General features: G+C 35.4%; 1 protein-coding gene across 1 annotated transcript in view; it reads right to left on the reverse strand.

Annotated features, from left to right (window-relative positions):
• Positions 1-23,335, reverse strand: part of LOC143030934 (uncharacterized) — a 56,404-nt gene that overhangs the window by 20,496 nt on the left and 12,573 nt on the right. The window contains exon 2 of the mRNA XM_076194214.1: positions 2,390-2,587. Coding sequence (XP_076050329.1) covers positions 2,390-2,587 — 198 coding nt within the window. The remainder of the gene's footprint in view (positions 1-2,389; positions 2,588-23,335) is intronic.

The following is a 23,335-nucleotide window of genomic DNA, read 5'->3' on the forward strand; positions in this document are numbered from 1 at the left end:
GAGGTTTTTGGCTTTTTTATGCCTTTATGAGTTTAGGGAAGGCTTATGAAAATATCGACAGGAAGACATTGTGGGAGGTATTACAGATATACGGGATAGGAGAAAGCTGTGCTAAGGGCAGTCAAGAGTTTTTACAAGTTTAGTAGAGTTTTTGTTAGGATTGGGACTGGTGAGAGCGAGTGGTATGAGATGAAGGTGGCGATGCGTCAGGGCTGTGTTGTTCAATATCCATAGTTGTTCAAAGTGTACATGGATGGGGCAGTAGGGGAGGTAAATGCGAGGGTGAAGGGGAGGGAATTGGAGATTATTATAGTGGAGGAAAGAGGAAGGTGAGCCAGTTGTTGTTTGATGATGACAATGCGCTTGTGGCTGGGTCAAAGGAGGGTTTGAGGCAGTTGGTGATAGAGTTTGGGAAGGTATGTAATAAGTTGAAAGTAAATATGGGTAAATACAAGGTGATGAGATGCACAAAGGGTGGGTGAGGGCTGCAGTAACTTGGAGGTAAGTCTTAAAGGAGAGAGGTTAGAGGAAAAGGATAGTTTTAGGTATTTAGGGCCACATGAGGCAGGGAATGGAGAAATGGGGGGGGGAGGTAAACTGTAGAACAAGCTAAGCGAAAAAATATCTAGGGAGAATGAAAAGTGCTATTGATACAAAGAGAAAATGATATGAAGGGGTGATTATGCCTACGAAAATGTATGGGGCAGAAAAGTTCATTTTAAACATTTGAAAAGTATGGTGGGGTTACGAGGATGGCTAGAGTGAGAAATGAGGAAGTGAAGAGGAGAGCGGCGGTGGAAAGGGACCTGGCAGATAGGGCCGATCAAAGAATACCGAGATGGTTTGGGCACATGGAAAGAATGAGTGAGGAAAGACCAGAAAAAAAAAGTATGGGAGGCAAAGGTGGATGGAGTGAACTTGATGGGTAGATCGAAAATGAGATGTATTGGGTGGAGGCCTTGAGTAGAAGAGGAATGTCTATTAAGCAGGGAAGGGAGAATGCAAGAGAACGAGTTGATCGTGTGTGTGAATAGACTATAAGATCACGCGACCCAAAGGGATTTCTCCTCGTCTTTTCTATTTTCGCAAGAGGGGACGAAAAGGGAAGGTCACCGTGTAAATGAATCGGCTTACCCTGCTGTGGATGTGCTTTGTCTTGCTTCATTGCTTCTGACCCAGGGGCAGTGGGTAGAGGACAGGGATGACAAGCTGAGATGAAAGGGAAGCAAATGAGTTACTGGTGGTAATATGGTACGTGGGGTTGGGTGCATGTCTTGGCTGGCTCTACCTCCCTTATATGGAAGAAGCCTTTTGGTATGTGTGTGTATGCGTGTGGTGAGGATATTGAGGCCTTGGGAAATTTTAAATACCTTGGTAGTGTAGTGTATGATAGCGGTGGGTCATGTCAGTAAGTACTTCAAAAGATTGGCATTGCCCCTATGGAGTTATGGAATTTCTCATACTGAGTATATGGCATTGTCTTTATTTACGCAGGAGGACTAAGGTTTGCATTAACCCATTAAACTCCGATGACAAGATTCTTGTCATTTGGTCAAATAAAACAAAAAATCATAAAACACCAAAATGTTTGATCAAACACCAGAAAAATACGACGTCAGTCCTCGCTTCGCTCGCGAGCGAAGCGAGGACTGACGTCGTATTTTTCTGGTGTTTGATCAAACATTTTGGTGTTTTATGATTTTTTGTTTTATTTGACCAAATGACAAGAATCTTGTCATCGGAGTTTAATGGGTTAATTCACTAATTCTCACTGTCTTGCTGCACGGCTGTGAGACATGGGTGCTGATCCCAATCACAGGGTTATCTTCTCAAGAGACAACCCTCGATGGAGGAGACGAAGAAGGGGACGCCCGCAGAACTCATGTCTAGGGCAATTTGATCAAAGCTGTCGAGAGCTGTTTGGAGTGGGATGGAAGGGGGGGTGTATGGGAGTTTGCCCTCAGAGAGACCGTGTGAGTGAAGCAACGCGTTCCCTGGCGTGTGATGCCCCCAATGGCTGGCGATGATTATATATATATATAGTGTTTGTGTATATGGATTAAACAGCTATGGTGTTGGTGCCCGAACCCTTGGCAGTAGGAATTTTATCACAAGTCAAGGGCACTACTTTGGCACAGCATATTCCATCATAACTTCAGACACTTGTCGAATGGTTCTCGGTGAAATTAAGACTAGACACAATGTCGTGTAGCTGATGTCAGGGAATGTATAGGCAGATTTACATCCAACTGTAGTAACTTCACACACACATACATATATTTAAGGACCTCAGAAGAAGGGTACATTGATTAATTATCGAAGGAAGATGGAATGTAAACATCTTGTTTGACCGACCGAGTGACGTGCTGTACCTGAAGTTAGTTCTTACCGAGTACAAGCTGGTCTTTGTATCCAGTCACGTCATCCCTCTTGCCGTAGCTAAAAATCGACGACCACAACCGATGACGGTGCAATCGTACCCGGACACAGATCGTGTAGACAGGAAGCTCCGGTAGTTTACTCCGATACCTGAGCATCGATGTGACGTCTGGGGCTCCGGTCGACTGGAAGTGCACGCTGGCGATCGCTGCAAAAGAGACGTGTTGGTTCTTATATAGGGGTTACAAGTCACGGGAAGGGCGGTATAACGGGGTCAGTTGAGCTCTTGGGAGGTGGAGGGGGGTGATGTGTTTCCTACCTGCATTTTTTTTTTTTATGTCTGTATTTGGTGCGTGCCATGCATTTTTTTTTACATGACAAATAAGTTAGGATATATTCTGCAGTAGTCATGTACATCAGTTATCAGTCATAGTATGCTGCAGTTTCAGAGTCGTTATGTCAAACAGGCAACAAATAGCCCAACAGTGTTTTAGAAATATTAGATTGCAGTAGACAGTATTGTGTTAGCTACATGCATGGCTGAAATGTAAAGTAAAATTTATCATCATCATTATTATCATTATCATCAATACCATCATTATCATTACCATCATCATCATAATTATTACTACTGTTATCATTATCATTATTATTATTACTATTATTATTATCATTAATAATATTATCATCATTATCATTAATGATATTATTATTATCATTATTATTATTATTATCATTATTATTATTATTATTATCATTAAACAATAAGGAGAAGTATTATATTAACACTACATAACGTATAATCAATACAAACATTGCAGTATTGTTTAAGTACAACACTAGAAGCCTCAGAAAGAAGAGAATACTCCAGAGTGCTCATCCTCCGGTTCTGGGATCACATGCTGGACTCCGTGATCGACAGTTATTACCCGTCCAGAGTTCAGAGATCATATATGACCCGATCTATGGGAAGTCCTGTGACCTTACACATATGAACACACACACACACACACACACACACACACACACACACACACACACACACACACACACACACACACACACACACACACACACACACACACACACACACACACGCAATAATCGATGGCGCAGTGGTAGCGATTATGACCGCCATTATGGCGGTCCGGGTTCGAATTCCGCTCAGGACTGTCATAACTTCAGTATCGCTGCGCTGCGAGTCGTTACTCCAACTCTCGTAGGCGGGGAGTTGGGTGTTTATGTGTGCGTGGAAGGTCACATCATTACCCGTAGATCGGTCATATATGAGCTCTCATCCGGGAGGGAAATAGCTGTCAATCACGAGTCCAACACATGATCCAAGACCATGGTCCCGGCAATGCTGAAATTTTCAGTCATGGGGAAGGTTCGAACTCGGATCACTGAAATAGCGATCACCACGGTCTTGGACCACGTGTTGGACTCGTGATCAACAGTCATTACTCTCCTGTATGAGAGCTGAGAATTCATATGTGGGGAGACCTTACGCACACACAACTCTTTGACTACCAGAGTTGGAGTGCCGGCTCGCAGTGCAACGATGCTGAATTTATTTCAGCCCTGGGCGGGAATCGAACCCGCACAGTGTGTGTGTGTGCGTGCGTGCGTATTTCGCCGTGGTTTTGGATCACGTGTTGGACTCGTGACCGACAGCTACTACCCTCCCAAATGAGAGATCAGTGCTCACATATGACCGATCTATGGGCAATGTTGTGCATCTTTGTGTATGTGTGTGTGAGTGTCTGTATGTGTGTGTGTGTGTGTGTGTGTGTGTGTGTGTGTGTGTGTGTGTGTGTGTGTGTGTGTGTGTGTGTGTGTGTGTGTGTGTGTGTGTGTGTGTGTGTGTTCACACCTGTTTCATGTGTGAACTTTTCCGGGCCGCCGCAAGGTCCAGGCTGGTGAGAGCCAAGCAAACACACACACACACACACACACACACACACACACACACACACACACACACACACACACACACACACACACACACACACACACACACACACACACACAAAAGAGGGTGGGGGGGATACCAACCTCCCCCGATTAGCAGGGCTAGAGGAAAAGTTTGATAAAATGACCGAGCATTGGGGAAATAGGTTCGGTAACGTAGCCAAGATTGCGCAGAGAGTTGAAAGATTGGAAGAACTAGAGAAGGCGAACAAAAACTTAACTTTAGAAATAGATGAATTAAAAAGACAGTTAAAAGAGGTTAAAGAGAATGAGGAATTAAAGACAATAAAGAGGCCATAGCAAAGGAAGCACAGGGCTGGAGAAAAAAAAAATCCAAGTAAACAGTAAACTTGCATTTACTGACATAATTAAGCAACAAATGAAAGAACAAACTGAAGACTCAGTTAATAAAGTGATGAGACAGAAGGAGAATATAGTAAGAGACTTAGCAGACAAAAAGAAATGTATAATTATATTAGGAATGGAAGAGAAATTTAACCAAAATAGAACCACAAGAATTAAAGAGGAAAAAGAAAAAGTAAACAGTTTACTAGAATTAGTTCAGGAAGATAAACCTGAAATCATGAAACAAATTGAAAAGATGTTTAGACTCGGAAAATATAGTACAGATAAGACCAGACCAATTAAGATTAGATTCAGGTCACAAACAACAGCAGAGAATATCTTAGCAAAAACAGGGAAACTAGCAGCAAGTGAATATAAAAAGTTATGGATAAAAAGAGAAATGAATAAAGAGGAAAGAGAGGAAGAAAAAATGAAAAGGAAAGAAGCTAAAGAAAAAACGAGAACAGAACGGAGTCAGAAAAAGAAGAATTCTGTTGGAGAGTAGTGAATATGAAAGTGAGAAAATGGACCATAACAGAGAGAAACAAAAAAGAAACAGAAAATACAATGGAAATAACAGAAAGTTATGAGTGTCCTACACAAATATAGATGGATTAATAACAGGACTGAATGAACTGAACGAGTATCTGAAGGAAAAAGAACCGGACATAATGGGAATTGTAGAGACAAAATTAAAAGGTCCACTACCATCCAACAGCATAGGACACAATGCATATAATTATTGGATTAGAAACAGAGAGATAAAACAAGGGGGTGGAGTTATGTTTCTGACTAAGAAGGATATAAACGTGAAGAGTGTCACATATGGAAAGAATAGAGTAGAGATGATTATGATAGAAGTAGAAGACAGAGATAAGAAGAGCAGAAATTTTGTAATAAACTACGTGCCCCCAAAAACAGCCTCGTGGGAAGAGAGTGAACATAAAAGTATGTTAGAAGACACAAGAATAACATTAAACAAGATAATGGAAGATGGAGGAAGAATAGTTATGATGGGCGACTTTAATTGCAAAGAAGTCTGCTGGGAAGAGATGACCGTAAAGGGTGGAGAAGATTCATGGGGAAATGTTCTACTTGAGATGATTATTGACCTCACAATGACACAATGGATTCAAGAGAACACTAGCTATAGAAATAAAGAAGAACCATCGAGACTAGACCTAATAATCACATCAGAACCTGAAATAGCGGGAAAGATAGAATACCAGGCACCAATAAGTAAAAGTGACCACATATTGATAGAACTAGAACTAAATGAGGGAAAATACATGAAAAGAAATGAACAATATAGAAAAGGAATATTGATGCATGATTTTTTTTCTTTTTATAAAATAAGAGAATTCTTTCAAAATGAAAACTGGGAATGAATACACAAAGAAGATACAACAGTAGAAGAGAAATGGAATATTTTGACAAAATTTTATATATATATAAAAAAAGGAGTGGAAAAGTATGTCCCAAGACAAAAACAAGAAAAATAATATGTAAAGTGCTGGTACAACAAAAGTGGTAAGGAGTTAAAAGACAAAGATAAAGCTTGGACCAAATCGAAGAAATACAAAAGACCTGAAAAATGGAAAATATATACTAGTTATAGAAATGAATATGTACAAGTGTGCAGAGAGGAAAAGAGAAAATATATATATATGAAAAAGACGCCATAGAAAAATGTAAAGATCAACCAAAACTATTTTATAGATTTGTAAACAACAAACTTAAAAACAAACAAAAATTAGAGAAATTACGACAAGGAGGAGTTGAATACACAGAGGAAATAGAAATGGCAGAAATTATGAACAAGCATTTTAAATCGGTGTTTACAAGGGAGAACATACAACCTGGAGAGATCGAATGGGAAGAGAATGTCCCCCCTATGAAAGAAATAGAAGTAACAAAGAACGAAATAATGAAACACTTGAGTAATCTTGATGTCAGAAAATCGTATGGACCAGATGAAATAGCAAACTGGATTTTGAAAGAATGCAAGAATGAACTGGCAGACAAAATACAAAGCATAATAAACAGTTCCTTGAAAGAAGGAAAAGTTCCAAAAGATTGGAAAAGAGCAAACATAGTACCTATATACAAAGGAGGAAATAAAGAGGACCCTACAAACTGTAGACCAGTCTCTCTAACAAGTACAATAGCAAAAATCTGTGAAAGAATTATCAAAAGTAGATGGGTAACGTATTTAGAAAAAAACAACGTACTAAATCCAAGGCAGTTTGGATTCAGACAAGGACGATCATGCGTCACCAATTTAATATGTTTCTATTGAAGGCTAATAGATATAATACAAGAAAGAGATGGATGGGCTGATTGTGCATTTCTAGACCTAAAAAAAGCTTTTGACAAAGTACCACATAAAAAGTTACTTAAGAAATTAGAAACTGAAGGAGGAATACAAGGAAAACTGCTTAAATGGATGGAAGACTTTTTGCAAGAAAGAAAAATAAGAGTAGTGATAAGAGACAAACACTCAAATTGGGATGAAGTAATAAGCGGTGTTCCCTAAGGAACAGTTCTGGCCCCAATAATGTTTGCTATATATACTAATGATATGGATAAAGCAATCGAAAGTTACATGAGCTTCTTTGCAGATGACGCAAAACTGTTAAAAATAAACACGGAAGAAAATTGTGAGTCACTACAGAGTGATCTCAATAAAGTATGGGAATGGAGTAGGAAGTGGGAGATGGAGTTCAATACAAAAAAGTGTAGTATAATGGAATTTGGAAAAAGCAAAAAAAGAATAGAAGGATCATATAAATTGGGAGAAGAAGGAATAAAAAAAAGTAGAAAATGAGAAGGACCTGGGAGTCATTATCATGAATAATATGTCACCTGAGAAACATATAAACGAGATTTTTGGAGAAACTTATAATTTAATAAAAACAATCAAAGTGGCATTCACAAACCTGAATGAAGAAATGGTGAAGAAAATATGAACCACTTTGATAAGACCAAGTTTGGAATTTACAGCAACGATGTGGTCACCAAATTAAAAAAAAAATGTATAACAAAACTTGAAAGAATACAAAGAGCAATTACAAAATTGGCACCAACACTCTCAAAACTATCATATGAAGAGAGACTAGCAAAACTTGAGCTACAGACACTAGAGCAAAGAAGTGAGAGAGGAGATTTGATAACTATTTACAGAATCATGAAAGGCATAGAAATTATTGATAGAGAGGATCTAATAAAATGGAATGAAAGAAATACAAGAGGACACGGAAAGAAAATCAAGAAAGACAGCTATAGAAGAGATCTGAAAAAGAATAGCTTTCTTCACAGAGTAATAGACAGTTGGAACAAGTTAGATGAGAAAGTAGTGTGTGCAAAAACAATACATGAATTTAGAAATAGTCTAGATGAAATGAAATATAAAGACGGGACACCACTCCCCGTAAAATCCAACTAGGTAAATACAACTAGGTAAATACACACACACACACACACACACACACACACACACACACACACACACACACACACACACACACACACACACACACACACACACACACACACAAAGATGCACGATAATTGGAGGCTTTATGAAGACAAACAATCGAAAAAGAAAAAATGGTGACATTGGGGTTTATTGCATGCCCGATGTTCTTGTGCAGTGACCGAGGAAGGGACTGTCCGAACACACGGAACATCTGTGGCTTCCGCTACGGCAAAACTTCCAGAAGGCGAAAGTTAAACGTAAAGGATCGACAGGAGAATGATGAAGACTGTATAGATCAACACGAAATAAACAACAGACAGTTTTGTTTTTAACTGGCGAGTGCTACGGCAGAATTAATTTTAGAAGAGAAAGGAAGAATCGAAGGGAGCAAAACGACCGTAAACATAGGAGCGGGAAAGTCACACCAGGCCTCATAAATATATGAAATATGAATATGAATATAAATATGAATATAAATATAAATGCAAATGTAAATACAAACATATAAATATAAAATATGAATGTATAAATACAAGTATGAAGTACAAAACCCACATTCGGAGGAAAATGTTGAGTCCCAGAGTACCCTCTGAGCACTGTGGTACGCAGCACCGCCTTCTAGGGCCAAAGACAGAGGCTGAAATAATTGGATCTCCATTCATCATTGCCCTTTTTTCTACGAACGTGATATTTAGATTATATTGCAAAACATAACCCGTAAAATAATATAAACACCAATTGTAGAACCCGCCACACACTGATCACCTGTGGTTATGTTATACAGTATATCACGAGAAGTGATCAACTGCAGAATGCCCAGCTTAGCAACACTCAATTGTACAATTTTCCACCCACGCACTTGTGTGGGGCTTAACTCTACAGCTGATCATAATATATGCTCTTATATATTTAGTGTATAATGTGCTGTATATGTATTACACACACACACGCACACATTATATATATATATATATATATATATATATATATATATACATATATATATATGTATATATATATATCATATATATATATATATGTATATATATACATATATATATGCAAAATAACCACAGAAGGGAAATTTGTAGACAGTACTTACGTATATTATATCTTCAGATGTAATATAAGAAATTTCTTATTGTCTACAAGTTTCCCTTCTCCTGTGGTTATTTTGCATTTTCGTATCGCGGTGATGTGATTGCATATATGTATATATATATATATATATATATATATATATATATATATATATATATATATATATACATATGTATATACATATATATATATATATGTATATATGTATGTGTGTGTGTTTCGTTTTACGGCATGCAGAATTTTTAGGTTATGTCAGGTTAGGTTTCAGATTAATATTTATTTCTGTTGAAATCAACTGCATGCCGTAAAATGGGAAAGATCCATATGTAGTGAGTTGTATATAGTGCATATAGTATATAGTATATATATAGTATATATACATATAGTATATATACTATATAGTACATAGTATATAGAATATACATTATTCCCTCTGCTTTTCAACTGTGACCATACCGTTGAGCTTCATGCCATTCTAACTCTGAGAGCCCCGGCAATATAAAATTCACCGTTGGAGGGAGAGAGGAAACGACAAGATATGCACCACATGGCTGAAATGGTTTGGCACCTTTGTGAGGAAACCAATAGAGCAATAAAAATATTGGGCCTGTGCAGATGGGGCAACAACAGGCGGAAAATCCATTCCCTCCCTACCTGCCTCCCTCCGTTACGCCTAATTGAAAATAAAAATTGCCTTTACACAAACTTTATTCGGTATTTTGGCAACGTGACAGGATATGAAAATTTTATTTTCACGTTGACACAAAATTCATGAAATTTACACCGTAACAAGCTGAAGAACCTATAGCAGTAAAACCTAATTGATATAAATTAACGGGGTACAAAAATCCTTTCACATGAGTGAATGATAGTCATTTTTTGTGTGGCTTTCTGTTCTACATTAACATTTTTCTTTACCGTTTGAAAGCATTTGATTCGCTCGTAATACTTTTTTGAACTCCTGATGGTTTGGATTATATTCTATTTTAGCTCACCAAAAATTATTATTATTCAAAAAAAGACATTATTAATACAATTAAAAAGAAATCAAACAAAATGAAAACAGTGCAACAACATTGTTTGTCTTGGTAAGTTGGTGTAGGCGGCGACTTCCTCTAGCATTGACGTCATAATTCTCAGAATGCAATCTCACAAACACTCAAACCTGCAGATGTTGATAAAGTGCACTGATAATGTACCTCTTTAACTAGCAATGAATATTAGGGAATGCAGTAAGAATAACTCTGAATTAACATTTTTCTTTGTATAATATAACAAAATAGCACTGGAATCTCGGCCGTATGAAACGCCGACGTGACGCCACCGATCCCAAACCGCCTACGTGACGGATGAAAGCATGAAGTTGTATACTTATCATTTGTATATTACGTACATTTTATGTGTTGCTACTGAAGTACATCGTTAATATTGTAGATGTGGATATTTATAGTATATACCTTATCTATTATTAAATGCTATATTACCATGTAGTTCGTATTGCTATGGAGCACTGTGCCATATGCTTATACATATTTACTATTATTATTATTATTATTATTATTATTATTATTATTATTGTATCTACTTGCTTGCAGTTGAACTTAACAAAACCAACTATTCTGTGAGAATAATTAGCAAAATCTGTACTCAGGAGAAATTGTAAGAAAAAACGAATATAGTTAAACATGGATGCGTGCTGTGGCAACAGCTCTTTGAGCCGTTACATTGTTTATAATTATTCAATGTTAGTTGTCAACATAATTTTTTAAATGCGATCAAGACAGTAACATTGTGACGGAATTATTCTTCTTCGTTACATAAGTAGACGTAGCCTAATGTAACAAAAATTAAGGCTACAATAGCTTTGTATAACCTTGTAGAGATTTAATGTATTAGAATAGAGAATGTCTTATGTTGTGTGTGTGTGTGTGTATATATATATGTGTGTGTGTGTGTATTATGTATATATATATATATATATATATATATATATATATATATATATATATATATATATATATATGATCAAGTAATAGTTCCTTCCTGAAATTCGTTTCATGATTAAATTGGACCAGTATACCTGAGGGAAATGCATTTTTTCCACGTTGATAACCTTGATACGTAAGATCTCGTTGCAAATCTAAAACAATTGTTGATGTTCAACTGTTTAGTTCAGAGAAAGAAATTGCAATTAACGATAACAGTCTTGATTAAGATTAAGGTAATTCTATACCAAACGGTAATAATTATTAGAAATAATATGGAAGTCCAATAAAGGCGCTGAGAAAATCTGCCAATTAATGCACTTGCTCCATAGCCCATCACTCGTTCGAGCTAAATTTCCTGACCATTTCACTTCTTCTCTTTTACCGTCTCCACAACATATTTTAATCCAATTTGTTCTCTCGTTCAACTTGCCCTCTTCTTGTGTTTCAGCGTTATTCCCAGTACTGATCTCTCTATTCTTCTCTGTAAACTCTAGCTTTATCTCCATCGCCTTCGTCAGCGTCATTATATATATATATATATATATATTTATATATGTATATATATACATATATATATATATATATACATTTATATATATACATTTTAGAGATATATTTTAACAACCACGATGCACTTTAATTCTAAGCCATCAAAGGCCATCATGCTGAAACTGAAATGTGGTCTCTTGATAGTTTAGATGGTAAGTCACTGCCGCATGGGGATGCCGGATTCGAGTCCTGAGCAGTATCACATTTCAATTTCAGCATGTTGGCATTTGATGGCTTAGAATTAAAGTGCATAGTGGTTGTTAAAATGTATTTCTAATCACTGGGACCCATTCAGTGTTATACACACACACACACACACACACACACACACACACACACACACACACACACACACACACACACACACACACACACACACACACACACACACACACACACACACACATATATATATATATATATATATATTGTATATATATATATGTATGTATATATATTGTATATATATATATATATATATATATATATATATATATATATGTATATATTATTGTCTTTGCTTAGACCTAACATCTGACTAGTAATCATTCTCCTAAGCTGCGAGATTTTCAACAATAATTATCATTATTTTACATTGAGCATTCGAGTTGAACATTTCTTCTCATTCCTCTTCAAACCTACTTTGAAATTTTGCTTGTACACACTGCTCAATGTAATTTGTAAGTCTACGTTTTGGAAATGATGGTAAATCCACAAATTCTGAAAATCCCTCTTATACACAGATTGGGTGAAAATGTCGCCTTGTCATACTCCATTTTACGATTTTATTTTATCTATTTTTTATCATCACGTAGTACAAATGATTATTATAACTTAATTAACCCATTCAACTCCGATGACAAGATGTCTTGTCATTTGGTCAAATAAAACAAAAAATCATAATAAAACAACAAAATGTTTGATGATCAAACAGCACCAGAAAAATATGACGTCGTCAGTCCTCCTTCGAGGAGGACTGATGACGTCATATTTTTCTGGTGCTGTTTGATCATCAAACATTTTGTTGTTTTATTATGATTTTTTGTTTTATTTGACCAAATGACAAGACATCTTGTCATCGGAGTTGAATGGGTTAAGTTCTATGGATGACTTTAATATTGAATAATATCACTAAATATTCACCGATAGAAAATGATAACTGAATAAAGAAGAGGAAATAATATGAAGAATTAATTGTATATTACAATACATGATAAAAGTTTAGAATATAAGCATAAAAAATAGCTAAAAGCAGTAACCTAAAAGAGAATTTGATTAATATTAAATTGATTAAAATACCTTTCATAATATGTATCTACTAAGTGAAATGCATATATTCCACAGGGATTAGTGTAGTAAACAATAAAATAAAAAATGAAATAAAACAAAATCAAATAAATAAATAAACAAATGAAAAAAAATATGGGATAAAAAAGAAAATATGAAATAGAAATTTCGCGGAGTAAGCATGTATGTACATATGTAAGCATGAATGTATGTATGTGTGTATATATGTACGTATGTTTACATGTGAGCACATATGTAAACATGTATGTATGTATATATGTACGTATGTATGAAAGCATGTATGGATGTATGTACATATGTATGCATGCATGTATGTATATATGTATGTATGTACGTATATATGCAACATATTAACATTATAATAATCTGTCATTCTCACAAATAGATAAATAGATAAATGAATGAATGAATTAATAAATATTAGATGTCTAGCTCAGAGGACGCTGCCGTCGCATTGCAGAGACGCTTGAAACCACCGAACTAATGTGTGATGCTATGATCTTTTCACATGTATCGACTTTTCGCCGTGCACCATCCAAGACACGACGTCGTGCTCTTGAAGAACAATGGCTGTCTATGGACACCTTAACCCATTAAACTCCGATGACAAGATTCTTGTCATTTGGTCAAATAAAACAAAAAATCATAAAACACCAAAATGTTTGATCAAACACCAGAAAAAATATGACGTCAGTCCTCGCTTCGCTCGCTTCGCGAGCGAAGCGAGGACTGACGTCATATTTTTTCTGGTGTTTGATCAAACATTTTGGTGTTTTATGATTTTTTGTTTTATTTGACCAAATGACAAGAATCTTGTCATCGGAGTTTAATGGGTTAAGGTGTCCATAGACAATCATGAGACATTTACCAGCTCCTAGGATCACGTGCTGGACTCGTGATCGACAGCTCTAACCTTCCCGTGCAAGAACTCATATGTGCCCCAACCCATACTGTCTCCTCACACGCACACACCCCAACATCCTGCCCACGAGAGTTGGAGTAAAAACTCGCAGCGTAGCGATATTAGTATTAAGCAGCCCTAGGCGGGGTTTAGAACTCGGACCGCTGTAGCGGCGATTGCGGACGCTACCGATGCTCCACCGAGACCCCGGACCTTGAGAGGCAAGTATAGCGTACATAATGATTAAAATAACATAAATATATTTTAACCTGTACTGAAATTATGGATAATACGATATGTAAATTTTAACAATTTCACAGATAATACGTGTAACAATCAACCTAGAAATGATAATATAGATTTAGTTTTAGAGTATCAAAGAAAAAAATTTAGTTTGAATTTTTTTTTCAAAAATATTAAGTTCCCACTAGACGACGCAGTTCAGGAAACGATGAACCAAAATGAATTAATGATTAATCTCAGCGTCTTATCTCTCGCAATTTCTATTTAATATTTTCTTTTTATTCCATGTTTTTTTTAATTTGTTTGTATATTCATTTCATTTCATTTTTTTTTACTACACTGATCCCTGTGGAGCATATGTCTTTTTGTTCGCAGATACATAATATGAATTAATGATTAATTTAAGCGTCTTGTTCATCGTTATTTGTATTGAATGTTTTCTTTTTTATTACATATTTTTATATATTTGTTTCTTTTATTTTGTTTTATTTTATTTTTATTTCCCTTTTTTTACTACACTGATCCTTGTGGAACATATGATTTTCAGTTCGTAGATATATAATATGAAAGGTATTTTTAATTAACTTACAATTAATCAAATTCTCTTTTAGGGTACTGCTTCTATTTTTATTATTTTTATCATTATTATTATTATTATTTTTTTTTTTTTTTTTTTTTTTTTTTGGGGGGGTCACGTGAAGAATTGTCACCCCAGAACGCTCACATGAAGAATCGTCACCCCATGAGATCCCACCTGAAGAATTGTCACCCCAGTACGCCGAATATCAACAGTGGAATAAAGATTAGGTTAGGTTAGGTTGAATGAGGGTTATGCTTATTGTCGTCAACTTTTACAACCGAAGAATCGTAAACCCATGATGATGGCCCACATGAATAACTGTTACCCTAGGATAACCCACAGAGACCCTTCCCACTAGTTCCATTCAAGAAATTTCAGAGCAGAAAATTTATATATATATATCTCTGTATATATATATATATATATATATATATATATATTATATATACATGCATACATGCAATAAAAACACTAGGAGCGTGTGTTCACAAATGCGTAAGTAACCACTAGGAAAAGTAAACTAACGAAGCAGAGCGCTTTCGTATAAATATATCTTCAGTGCAGATATAATTCCTTATTTGTATCTGCACTGAAGATGTAATTATACGAAAGAACTCTGCTTCGTTGGTTTACTTTTCCTAGTGGTTACTTACGCATATATATACATGTATGTATATATATATATATATATATATATATATATATATACACACACAAATGAATAGATAAGTTAAATAAAAACATTGGAACTCGTTAATTCATTACACCGGGTAACAAAATTTCACGAAAGTTTTGTTGCTTTTATTTATCTAATTATTTTATCATTATTACTATTATCATTATCATTTTTAGTGAAAGAGGTGTGGAAGGCAGAGATGGAAGGAGTGAACATGAGGAGTCGACCTAGGATGAGATGGATGGATGGGGTAAAAGGGGCATTGGGAAAGAGGGGAATGTCTGTTGAGGAAGGACGGAAGAGGACAGAGGATAGGGATGAATGGAGAAGGGTTGTGTATGGATGATGCTATGATGCATGAAAAGGAGTGGGTGGGGATGAGGGCTGAGGGAGTGTGTATGAGAAATAAATTGATGCAGCCTGAAGGGATTTCTCCCCGTCTTCTCCTTTTCTGCATGAGGGGACGGATAGAGAGGGGGGTCACCGATTTAATGAAGCAGCCTTGCTGTGGATGTGCCGCGTCTTGCGACACTGCTTCTGACCCAGGGCAGTGGGCGAGATGCAGGGATGACCCGTCATCCAGGAGGTGCCAAGATAAGAGGAAAGGAGGAGGGTGGAGGGGAGTGGAGTATGTAAGGGGTGGAATGGGTGGGAGTGGTTGCTATGTTTTTGTTTTTTGGCTACCCTCCTTGTAAGGGGGAAAAAGGCTTTGGTATATGTATGTATATATGTATCGGAAATTTTTGTGCTGGTTGCAAATATGAACTTACTTTTCTTCTACTATCGACCATTCTAATGATATAGAAAATTATACTAATATGAAGAATATGGGGTACGGAAAACACAATTGTCCCTTACAATTTTCCTTTTTTCAGGTTTATACAATAAATATTGATGTTCTTAACCATGGACACAAGAAGATGCAGGAATTCGCCAAATTAAATCTGTTGCGTGTATATCTTATGTTGGACCTAAGCAAGTATCACATAAAATTGCTTATGGGCTCCCTATGTGATATGTGGAAGTCGTCGATCAAATTTAGATGCATAGCTGATGCATTTGCTGTGCCGAGATTTTGGCGAGAGCAAAAATGAATAAATAAATAAATAGATAAATAAATAAATAAATAAGATGATAATAAATAAAATAAATAAATAAATTATTAAATAAATGAAATCATCACGATGATTGCAACTTTTGCATAATTGACATATCAACGTACAGTTAAAGTTAAGGGAAGAAAATCCCTTCCATATCCGAGCATTTTATCTTTTATTGCAACTGTGCTACATGATGATACCTTACTGGTTCCATGACCACCAGAAACTGTAAGTAAATATTGAAATCTTCCAAACATCTAGCTATGTTTTCTTGTAATGCGAATACATATACAATTCATATTTATGTTCCAGTTGATAAGTGTATTTTTCAGGTAGAGAATATGATGGAGACCTCATCAGGGGAGTGGAAAGGTTGTGACAATGCAGAAATAGGTGAAAATTTTGAGCCAATTCTGAGTACCCGCCCACACTTTCCAAATCAACGTGAACTGGATGAGCTCACTCAATCATGAGCTGAGCTTTTAGCATCCAGACTGAGTGACTTGAACCTGTTGGGGGAAGTACTGTAGATCAACAGTATACAGGAAGCCCTATGAGGAATTCGAAATATACTTTGATATAAGTGAGGATTTCTGCCTCTGCGAAGACATTAACCCATTAAACTCCGATGACAAGATGTCTTGTCATTTGGTCAAATAAAACAAAAAATTATAAAACACCAAAATGTTTGATCCAACACCAGAAAAATATGACGTCAGTCCTCGCTTCGCTCGCTCGCGCGAGCGAAGCGAGGAGGACTGACGTCATATTTTTCTGGTGTTGGATCAAACATTTTGGTGTTTTATAATTTTTTGTTTTATTTGACCAAATGACAAGACATCTTGTCATCGGAGTTTAATGGGTTAATGGCTTATTTACAGCTATTGGTATTGATCACAACCCTGGACAATGGCGACTGTTCATAAATAGTTCTACAAAAACCTCAAAGCTGTTTTACTGCATCGTGGTAATCAGTATCCATCCCTGCCCATAGCATACTTGGTACAGATGAAAGAAGAATATGACAATTTAAAAAGGCTTCAAGAGAATGCAAACTATGATGTTTGTGGTGATTTTAAAATGCTCGACATCTTACTTGGATTGGTTGCAGTGTGGCTATACCAAGTGCTCACGTTTTCTTTGTCCTATGGTGCAGTCGAGCTGATAATAAACACTACCAGGAAGTGGAGTGGCCCCCTCGAGATGACTTGCAGCCAGGAAAACTCTTGTAGTCTGCCAAAGTGTTACTACCCCAACTTCATATAAAGCTTGGTTTGGTCAGACAGTTTGTGAAAACATTAGATCATGGTGGGAAAGCATTTCAAGAGATTCGTATACTCTTTCTAAAGCTGTCAGAGGCATATCTACTGGTCCGCAAATAGGGAAAATGTTCAAGTCAATGGAACTTGAGAATAAAATGAGTGCTGTCGAGAGAGAGGCGTGGTGTGCATTTCGAGATAGAGTTGATGGATTCCTTGGTAATAATAAAGACCCAAACTACAAGCAGCTCGTAGCAAAACTTTTGGAAAGTTATTAGAATATCATTAAAGGTGCACTTTTCGAATTCACATTTGGACTTATTTCGTGAAAAATTGGGATGAGCGAATAAAGAATATGGTGAGAGGCCGTCAGGACATTGCTGCAATGGAGAAAAGATACCAAGGAAGATGGGACACTGCTATGATGGGAGGCCACTGGTGCGTAAAGAAGGAGCTCACATTATGAAATCACGCTCATCTAACCGTAACACATGCTTTTATATTTACATTTTCTCATTAGTTTAAAAAGGGAATATCATTTACTATTTATAGACAATTTATAGACAATGCTAAATATTGTGTGCTATCGTAGTTTTTGTATACACAACCTCAATTATATTTTGAAATATCGATGCTATGCAATTTTCAGCGGGGTGTCTAAAACCAGGAGAGAAAGCAACATTCGCAACACTAAAGAGAATTAAAGAGCCTAAATTAGTGTTACCTAGTGAATTTATCCATTCACAGCCACTCTCTGCTCAAACCCATCTGTCTTGCTTATACCCTACAACCATTTGTTTGTATCTGTGTAAATTAAAAGCAGGCGATTTTAAACAATTCTAGTGTACCTGTATCAACCCCATATAATTTTAACTGTATCAGAATTTCATTAAAGTACAGTACATGTGCTTTAGATGAGGAAGTTACAATGCAGCCTTGCATAACCAGACCCGGCGTGAGAGGAGGGGTGGGTGGGGTAGGGTGTTTAGGAGGCCAGAGGACGCAATCAGCTTTATAGAGCTCTAGCTGCTCATTTTTCTTCATAATGTTGCCTTTGTGGATTAATCATTTCTTCTTGTCTCGTTTCTAATATTTCCCTCATCAGTAGTACCTTTTCGATTGATGGAGGCGTGTTTTGACGCTTGAAGTCTGGGACTTCCTTGATGCCCCAAGCAGAGGCCTGCAATGGCTCTCGATGGCTGTGTGCATATCACATGATAAACAATGCAACAAGTCTTTATTAACTTCTGGAACGCCGTCGTGCACCTCGAAGTGATGGTCTTGTCCAGATAAAGATCTTTATGAACAAAGAACTTAACGCTCTATTTGAGCACGGTGACAATATTTCTTATTTTATTTTTATCATCAAACGTATGAAGTAGTTGTGGCTGAGTGGTATATGGTGACGCTACATCATTTGAACATTAGGAGAGTTGGCGGGTCGTACCCCACCTTGGAACTTAGTATGTTGTTATAAAAGGCACCATAGAAAAGCTTTCCCATTACATGGGAACTCGTGACATTAAACATAAACATGAATAAACCCATGCAAAGGTTTCGAAACAGTTTCACATTGGAGGTTCTACCATCCAGGAAAACTATAAAGAAGAAAAATGGGGTCAATACTCATTCAATTAATCGCAAGCGAAGAATTACGACCACGAAGGATATTAGATTTCACCCAAGATGATGTCTAACGAATTTCTCAGAATAAATGCCGAATTTGAAGTATCACTTTTAGCAATAAATCTTATTGTGGTGAGAGTCGATACCCAGGATGAGCTATATCCTTCCTGGTAAATTCGAACGTAAGTGAAAAATTACAATGATGTTGGTAAACATCTCCTAAATGTTTGCTAACAATGAGTCATTCCTTATACTTTTATGAACAACATACGCAAAACATCAGCTTGTGGGAAAGCAACAGTACTAATATAAAAAATCGTTTCAAAGGCTCTCGGCTGTGTATTCTCAATATATTAACATATCATGTTAGCCTAGAAATAAATAACATCTGACTTTGTCGTTTATTTACAGGTGGCATGATAAAATACATTCTTTACACTTGAATATCTTAAGATGCAAAATTATTTACCAAATGCTCCTCGACTTTTGTTTGTCTGTTTTATGCTTGCTTTGATATATAGAAATTTGAAATATGATTAAAATATAACAATATGCAATATGTTTTAACAACGTGACACGACATCACGCCAAACGTGATGCGACGACTGATCATTTATTATGCATTCTGCATGACACGTCACGTCACAGCTTTGTAACATTCCTCCGTTGATGGAAACATATGTGCCTCAGAATTCTATTCTTTGAACCTTTTCTACTTGATGTTTTATTCTTCCAGAAAATAATGATAAAACAAAATAAGATAGATTAAAACAAGATAAAAATAAAATAAAATAATAATATTATGTGCTTGAGAATGTTATTCTTTTCACGCAATCCATTGTTCATAAAAAAGTGTCTAAACCTTTTACAGGGGGGCAGTGTTTCCAAGATGCTTGCGATTTTGCGTTTCAGATCAATTACATCAATAGACTTCATCTTTAGCAGTTAAATAATTTTGGAGGGATAGCCAACCGTCACCCTCATTGCCAGAGGTTTTAAAGGCATTTTTCTTGTTATTCTGACTCAAAACAGTTATATTCATCTAAATGAAGCACAAATTGTATACACATAGTGACAGAGGGTTTCTATCAAACCATGTGTGATACTACGTTAAACAGAAAACGCACAAACTTGAGCCGAAGATAAAATTTCTTCCCTGCAACTTTTATATTTTCATAGTAGGCCTTATGTGTATTAAAAAAATAAACATTATACTGGTTGGAATGCTGCGTTGGAGTCAGTCCTAGTCTGCGTATTGAATTTCAAGGAAAAAATCGAAATTTTGAGAATTTAAGAAACTTCGGTCGTGCAAACGAGTGACGTCACTGACGATTCTGCAAATGTCAGAATATTATGCAGACCCAGGTTATCAATTTTCGACTTCAATACGCAATAAATTTGATACTGAGGGAAAAGCACGAAAAAATGAAAGAAAAACAGAATTCATTCAACATAGATTTCTTTTTCTTTTTCCTATGAAAATTTCAACAAATGTCTACCTTTCTCAAAGAAAGACGTGGCAGACTGCAACACTGTCGTCGATGTAGGCAGAAAGGAGGTATACATGCAAAGAAGTAATTTTTCTTTTGCAACGCGGTTATACAATTTATCATATCAAGAAAATACTACGTCTTTCAAGAATTAACACTCACAATTCCGTTCAATCAGGACCACTTAAGTATGAATATTCTTGATTAAAAAATAATCCTTTTGAAGTAACAATTAGGGATGGAAATGAACACGATTGCTCACGATTTATGACACCTGCAATTACGTTAAATAACGATCACCAACGGCAGTGTCCATGAAGAAATGAATACGGAAATAATTGGAACAGCTTGACGATAAAAAGAAAAGAAAAAAAATAGAAGTTGACAATACAAAGAAGCAGAGTAAAGAGTTAAACGGACTTCACATATAGAGTTACACATTTTGGTGTGTATGTTGTATTTTTTTTTTTTTTTTGTAGCCTACATAAACTTGTAATAATAATTACACGTGTTTCTTCCTGCTCTGACCCATATGGACTGCTGGCTGCAGTTGTATGTAGTAAATAATGACTTTCTATTATCCATGTTTTCTACTGCCCTCTTTAATCCTCTCCAGGGGTTATCAACTTATCACATTGGGCTTCCACAGGCTTCACCATCACCGACAGTTTAGGGTTCGTTTGAGTGTAAACGCCTTCGGTTATAATAATAATAATAATAATGATAATAATAATAATAATAATAATAATAGTAATAATAATAATAATAATAATAATAATAATAATAATAATAATAATAATAATAATAATAATAATAATAATAATAATAATAATAATAATAATAATAATGATAATAATAATAATAATTGATAATTAATAATAATAATAGTAATAATAACAATTTATAACAATAATAATAATGATAATAATAATAATAATAATAATAATATTAATAATAATAATAATGATAATAATAATAATAATAATAATAATAATAATAATAATTGATAATTGATAATAATAATAATAGTAATAATAATAATAATAACAACAATAATAATAATAATAGTAATAAGTTTAATTGGCAATGAATCAATATACATGAAGTGCAGATAATGAAAAGAACACATAGTTCGAAATAACAATTACAATTGCCGAGCATAACACAAAAAAGGATGTAAGCTTATTTCCATTGTGATCCTTACAATATTTTATTTTTCAAATCTCCAAATATCAAATTATCTTTCCTTCATATAGAACAGTAAAGTTGAATGATGAACAATTGCAAATTTATACGAATGTTAGACATATTGTTGAAATATTCTTAGAAAAGTCTGTAAGCGAAGTGATATTTTAATTATTCAAATGGAGGTTGGAAGCAGGACTGGGGAGTCGGAACACAAAACCTCCGACTCCGACTCCGACTCCGACTCCGACTTCTCTTCATGTTATTAATTAATTAACCCATTAAACTCCGATGACAAGATTCTTGTCATTTGGTCAAATAAAACAAAAAATCATAAAACACCAAAATGTTTGATCAAACACCAGAAAAGTATGACGTCAGTCCTCGCTTCGCGAGCGAAGCGAGGACTGACGACATACTTTTCTGGTGTTTGATCAAACATTTTGGTGTTTTATGATTTTTTGTTTTATTTGACCAAATGACAAGAATCTTGTCATCGGAGTTTAATGGGTTAACTGATTATGGCCTACATATTTTATAAAGCCTATGCAACACACATACGCTCCAATCTTGAGTAGACTTATATCATTATAATTGGTTTATATCAAAGAATAAATATATATGTTATAGTGTGGCTTTCCTATATTTCACCTCTTCATTAATACTTTGTAAATGAAGTAGAGACAACATTTTTGAAAGGATATTGAAGAAAAATCAGTAAAAAAAAATTCTTTAATGTAAGATATTTGGCATGATACTGTATATATCTTTGCAAATAAGTGATAAGTACATTTAAAAAACAAAAATACTGTTGAAATATAACCTTTGTAAATATATAATGGAAGATTTTTTTTTACATAGTTTTGCAAATACAAAATAAAATAAAATAGAATACTTTATAAAAGAAGTTTAGGCAAATTTCTTGAAAGGAAATAGTAAATATAGAGAAAATAAACCTTATTGATACGACTACGGTACAAGGTCGAGTGTTACGGCTGAACATGTATGATACTGAAAGGTATATGTATCATATATACTTTTTGGGTATCATTATACTTCATATGTTTTCATACCTTCTTTTGTCTTAATGTACTGAAATTATTTACACAAGTACCTCTTGGTTTAACTACATACTGGTATTGCTATGCGATTATTG

This window comes from Oratosquilla oratoria, chromosome 12 (assembly GCF_046742065.1).
Source record: "Oratosquilla oratoria isolate Oo_2021 chromosome 12, ASM4674206v1, whole genome shotgun sequence".
NCBI lineage: Eukaryota > Metazoa > Arthropoda > Malacostraca > Stomatopoda > Squillidae > Oratosquilla > Oratosquilla oratoria.